Source organism: Miniopterus natalensis, chromosome 3, assembly GCF_054644295.1.
Source record: "Miniopterus natalensis isolate mMinNat1 chromosome 3, mMinNat1.hap1, whole genome shotgun sequence".
Taxonomy (NCBI): domain Eukaryota; kingdom Metazoa; phylum Chordata; class Mammalia; order Chiroptera; family Miniopteridae; genus Miniopterus; species Miniopterus natalensis.
The window spans coordinates 62,686,284-62,692,859 of NC_142083.1; the positions used below are offsets into that span (position 1 = coordinate 62,686,284).

At 37.0% G+C, this 6,576-nt stretch overlaps 1 protein-coding gene across 1 annotated transcript in view; it reads left to right on the top strand.

The window, feature by feature from the left end:
• Positions 1-6,305, top strand: part of KCNN2 (potassium calcium-activated channel subfamily N member 2) — a 135,963-nt gene extending 129,658 nt beyond the window's left edge. Inside the window, exons 8-9 of the mRNA XM_087815497.1 lie at positions 2,873-2,942; positions 5,701-6,305. Of these exons, the coding sequence (XP_087671623.1) occupies positions 2,873-2,942; positions 5,701-5,988 (358 nt within the window). The 3' untranslated portion in view covers positions 5,989-6,305. The remainder of the gene's footprint in view (positions 1-2,872; positions 2,943-5,700) is intronic.
• Positions 6,306-6,576: the final 271 nt, after the last annotated feature.

The window sequence follows — 6,576 nt, forward strand, 5'->3', positions numbered from 1 at the left end:
GAATAGTAGCAATGAAGAGGGGTGATAATCTATTGAACAGTGTTTCTCTTTGATCAATATGCCAAAATCCTGCAGAATCTTAACAGGATCTCCAGCCAATGAATCGAGCCCCCTGTGCACCACTGAACACCACACTGTGTTATTTTGTTCCAGAATATTTTACAGTTTCTTTTCTTTTGTTTTGTCTTTTTATTTCAACAAAATGAAAATAGAGCTCGGAAGTAAGTTGTGTGAGCCGCTCCTTTCAACATTTGCAGAATTTTCTACTGGCTGCATGCACCCAAGTGGATCCTTTATTTGTGAATTTTAGTAGTCTGATTGCTGCTATGGAAATGTGATCCAAAAATCATGATATTTTCCTGTGATAAGTGAAGTTCACAAGGAAGAAATCAACATATGTTTCTTATTCTTTTGGGGGGAGAAAAAAGTAAAATACACATCTGCGTGGTACCTTTTATTCTGGCAGCTGCAGCTTAAGTAGGCTTTTTCTACTAGTTCTCCTACATCACAGGCAGTCTAAAAGGCAACAAGGAGAGATGGTTTAAATTCAGGGAGCTAAAGGGATGCCAATCCAATAGGGCTCCTCTAGGTCAGCTTTCCAGATTAGTAGAAAATAAAATGGGCAAAATTCTACTGTCAGAAACATAACATAGTAACCCAGGGGAAGAAAATTAGGCTCCATTGATTGGAATATGATGGACTCACCTCAGCCAGGGGACCAGCTCCAGCCCTTCCATCCGACTTGCTGAGTCCAGGACTTTCTCTGCACTTATAAGTTGCTGGAGGCCTCTGGTCTGATGACCCCAAGCTTCAGGTATTCATGTGCCGACTACACTATTACTTACTTAAATGTGAAAAGAAAGCTTGATATAAATTGCTGTCATACATGGATAAAAAAATATATCATTCCCAGCAAAGAGAGGTAAAAGTAATACCAATTGACAGTTGAAACACTGGTATTGAATTCTAGTCACAGGTTATCTATAGAAAGCTCTGAGCTGAAAGCTTGCTCTCCTTTTTTAAAAAGGAGAAGATATAATAAAAAGTCCTTTTATCTGCTAAGACTTTTTTCTTAGAATGACCAGGAATGAGAAGATAATTAAAGGGAATTACTTTTCATCTGTTTTAGTATTGTTTAATGTCTTGTTTGGGTATCAGTCATCTAGAACACCTCCTGGCATAAATCCAGCACCTCAAAAACTGTCCTAACCTAACCCACTTCACGTCATACATGAGGAAATTATCAAATTAGGGCCAGGAAGAGGGTGGAGCCCATGCCTGACATTGTTCTCTCTGGTACATTTCTCTGTAACGAGTGACTCACACATATTTAAAGTTTGTGTGTGTGCATTTGTGTTTTGTTTTTTTGGGGGGGTGGTTCTTGTTTTGGGCTTGTTTTTAGAAGCCATATATCAAGACTTATAACCCTTGTAAGTACTTAGGGAAACATTTCTCAAAAACATTAAATTTAAATCTGTGTTTGCAAATCTCTTTTAGACTAGAACATATTCCATCTCTATAATAGCATGGAAAGGAGCTGTTCTAATAAACATATAGTCTCAATGACAAGTTATAACCTTAAACAGTTTTAGGTTGTTAAAGAGCATGATGTAGGCAGCTGTCATTTAAACTCTTACTGGCAGAAGAAAATATGTCTTCACTGTAGAGCAGATTTGGTGACATATTGGATATCCTAGTTTCAGAACAGAATCACTGAGCATCGTGAACATTTGTTACGAAAATCTCCCTGGCAGTAAAATCTTGCCCTGTGAATTTTTTTCCTTCTATGTAATTACCTTTCATTTAAATCGGGAAATAATAAAAAGTATTCTCTCCAGCATTGCCACCACACTTTGTAAAATGATTCATCATCAAGGTAATAAGGTTAGCATAGATATTTTTCCATTAGGTGGCTCAGAGAGACCTGCTTCTCTTTTGGAGCAAGGCTTTGAATTGTTGGCTTAAAGAAAAATAAAGCACTTTTTTTATTGGAAAATCTTAATTTCTTGGTACCACATTAAGCATTAAATTAAGTATTTGTTAAAATATTACGGTAAATAAATTAAGGAATAGTTAAGAGTTCTCATTCAGGAAGATTTTATTTAAACGATATTTTTTTGACTGTCAATCAGATATATGCAATGGTATTTAAAAGTATCTAAAAGTAACTTTACAAGGAACGATCCCATCTGTCAGACACTTTAATTGTCCTCTGACTTATGCACAATAAAAAGGAAGGAAAATTCTCCCAAAGAAATGGTCTGGCTTCTCTTCAAAGTCAATGGCAGTTTAAGATAAAAGTCAAGTGAAGAATAAGAGAATTATGTGTTTTGAGTTATCTTGCTGCTGGTTGAATAAAAGTTGTATTTTTGCTAATAAGAATCTCACTTATCACTGTGTTTCATCAGGTTCAAATACCTAACCCAATCCATTTCAGACTAAACAGGGCTAACACCTGTATCTAGTCACGTAGGCATAGGAAGGTGCTCACTGCTCCAACATTGATGCAATTCCAGTTGCTTTGCATATTTCTTCCTATGTCTATTTGTCGTGATACTGGGGCTTTAAGGAATGTTTTGGCTTTTCTCATATGGTTCAATCCTTATGAGACTTTCTTAATTCAACTTTAACTACCTGGTGAATAGTTGTCCTATGGACACCTCATCTCTGACTCTCTCCTTTCCTTTTTGCGGTGTTGGGGAAGCATGCTTCTCATTGTAGCAGATACATAACCAGTTTGGACTTTACCCCAAGTAGTCAAGGCATTACCCATGCAGTTATTGCTGTTGTCAATTTTGTGCATGCTCTTTGGAAGGCGTGTGATAGCCGTAGAAAGAAAGAAACCTTTCTGACTTCAGATTCTGTCTTTTAGATTAAGGAGCGTAAAAATGGAGCAGAGGAAACTGAATGACCAAGCGAATACCTTGGTGGACCTGGCAAAGGTAAGCTTGGGCTCTCACCCTTGTGATTGCCTCTGTTGGAATTAACCACGGCACCATAACTGACAGTGCTGATGGAGGAGCCACCCCAAATTTATTTAACAAATCAGCCAACCAAGTACCCCAAAATGATGGTCCCAATTAGAAGAATTTTTTTAAAAAACTCTTACTTAATATGTCCTTCTCCTGCCTGTGTACATTATTCTACCTCATCCTAAAAGCTTTTCTACTTGCGGGGATTTGGATGTACAGTAAGAAACATAAGTGGGATATGAGGCAGTACCTTTGAGATTCTTATTTGTAGTTCAGTCTCATCCCTTTAAGGACAGAACTACAGCCTATGTTTGACTATGAGGCTAAATGGGACTCAACAATTAAAAAATTTTAATGTATTTTAAGCAAACTCAGAACACTGTAAAGCTGAATTTATATATACATATAAATACACACATATACATATATCAGATTTACATATATATATCAGAAAGTACACCTTAAAATAAAAATTGTCTTTCAAAAAAAAGTAATCATTTTTTTTATACCTTGCCCAGTCGGGCGTGGCTCAGCGGTTGAGTGTCGACCTGGGATCCAGGCGACCGGGGTTCGATTCCCAGTCAGGGCACATGCCCGGGTTGCAGGCTCGATTCCCCAGTTGGGGGTGTGCATGAGGCAGCTGATCAGTGACTCTCTCATCATTGATGTTTCTATCTCTCTCTCCTTCTCCTTTCCTCTCTCTGAAATCAATAAAGATATATTTTTTAAAAATTATACCTCTTTTGTAAAGTACATTAATAGTCCCCAAATTCTTCTGTCACATGTATAAGCTGTATCTGGTTGATTTTTGGTGGTTCTCCCAAGTGAACACTTTCTATATATGAATATTTGTCAACAATCACAACATTGCATTTTCTTGAACTAATTCTAAAGATGGGATTAGAATTGTATTTATGTTAAGGGCTCAGGCTTTTAGCACAAATGCCTCAAAAGAGGAAACTCTAGATTGGACCTGTACTTTCAGTTGTTTGATAAATCAGCTATGTCATTTGTAAAGTCTCAAGTATAATCTATAAAATCCACACATACTATTTCTAGTCTCATGAAATAACATCTAAATTATATTCACTTTAATGTATATAGCAATAACACATACCATGTAAATGTTGAAGATGAATATTTGATAGCTCATAAACAGAAGATAAGTGAAGTATTTAATTACTTACCTCGGGGAGAGTATATGACACGCATTTAAGCTGGAAAGCACACACATGAGGCTCAAAGACAACCTTGAGTGATATTTACACATGACTCTTGCTTGGACACACCATGAACAAAGATGGGGCAGGCTCTTTCATCACTCCTTTGTCAAATGATAAAAGAACTTAGGTATTTTTATGAAAAATATAACAGACCACTTGGAAATAACATATATAATTTTACTATATATAACATATTTATTATATATAATAGCTATATAATTTTACTTTATATACTTTAAGAGTATATCTATGAGGCAAGATACTGTTTGTCATTAATTCTTTAGTGCCATGATTATTATGACTGCAGCACTGTCCATACCACAAGGGTTCAATATTTTCTGAATGAGTGGATATTGCTCAAAGAGTCTCAAGACTACATAGTAAAAATACAGTTAATGTGTTTTGTCTCCATGGCCAAACTCAGACTAGCTGCCTGTGTTCTGAATAGTAACTTCCTTGTATAATCAGTTCATTTATCATCATTAGGAGAATTTTACACAGGAGATGGTTAAGCAGGAGAAGAGCACATATTGCCAAGGGAAACGAGGTAAAGGAAGGAAGGCTGAGAAAGGGTGCTGAGACTTGGGAAGGCTGCGTGGACCTACGGTTCACACCCCCCTTCTTCCCTTCTTGGCCACCCTCTTCCCTCTCTACCTCCATGCCACTCGAGGTCCTCTTTTCTTGCCTCTAGGATACTTCTGGAAATATAATTGGGAGTCAGAGTTATGAACACCTTCTGATCAAGACAATCAATTTCAAAATTCACTAGGACACCAAAAATATCTTCCTATTTCAAACCACTTAGCATCTGGTTAAACCATAGCCAACAAGGGAGCCTGGTAACTTGAGTATCGCCAACTTTTATTCTCTTAATGATTATCTGTAAAAATGCTCTTTGACCTATGGAGAGCCATAATTTGGAACTTGGGACAGCAAAAGATATTCAGAAGTTTTTCACAACTTTTAGTTTCTAAATGACATAATCAAATCAGTTTGTTCTAAACTTCATATTTCCACCCTTAGAATTTCTGCTACATCTCAATACCATCCATATTATTTTTTCTTTAAATCCTGTTTTTAAAAACTAGCCTTGTCCTAATTAGTATTACATGTTACAAAATTAATTCAATATGATAACATTTGTAACAATCATTAAAATATATACATCAATAGCAATATTAAATCAAAACTTGTTTATCTGTTACACAACCAGAAATCATTGGGCATACCACCTACAGTACCTGCTCAGTCCTTTCTGCAACTGGATCTAATTAATGCCTAAGATCTAACAACTGTGAGTCCTGGCATTGAACACACACACTGAATTTTCTTTGCAAGATAAAGTGTTCAGTTACCTGATTCCCCCTCCCAGCCCCGCCGTTGCACTGGATGTCACCAAAAGGAGACCAGCCCTCAAGCTCTGAGAGGTGACAGTTTACTTCCAGGGCCAGTATAATTAAACCTTAATTCTTTGTTTCTCTATTCCTCTCAATCCTGTTTTCCAGACCCAGAATATCATGTATGACATGATTTCCGACTTAAATGAAAGGAGTGAAGACTTTGAGAAGAGGATTGTTACCCTGGAAACGAAATTAGAGACTTTGATTGGGAGCATCCACGCCCTCCCTGGGCTCATCAGCCAGACCATCAGGCAGCAGCAGAGAGATTTCATTGAGACTCAGATGGAGAACTATGACAAGCATGTCACCTACAATGCTGAGCGGTCCCGGTCCTCGTCCAGGAGGCGGCGGTCCTCCTCTACAGCACCACCAACTTCATCAGAGAGTAGCTAGAAGAGAATCAGTTAACCACAAAATAAGACTTTTTGCCATCATATGGTCAATATTTTAGCTTTTATTGTAAAGCCCCTATGGTTCTAATCAGCGTTATCCGGGTTCTGATGTCAGAATCCTGGGAACCTGAACACTAAGTTTTAGGCCAAAATGAGTGAAAACTCTTTTTTTTTTTTTCTTTCAGATGCACAGGGAATGCACCTATTATTGCTATATAGATTGTTCCTCCTGTAATTTCACTAACTTTTTATTCATGCTCTTCAAACAAACTTTACTACTACATTATATGATATATAATAAAAAAGTTAATTTCTGCACATACTCGTTTGGTCAATTGACTTTTCTAAAGATTCACTTCTCTCCTTCTCTTTGGGTAAAATGACTGATTATCACCTGATACATGTTGATAATTTTGATTTCCAAAGTTTGCCTGGTTGGAAAAAAACTTTCAATTATTCTATACCCTGTTCACTAACATGTTCCCTCAGTGTGAAATACTATAGTCGCAATCATTTGACCCAGCCTAGTTTACTATTCGAGTTTATAGTGTCTCGTTTCTAATTCTGTTTCCAATTATATGGAAAGTGA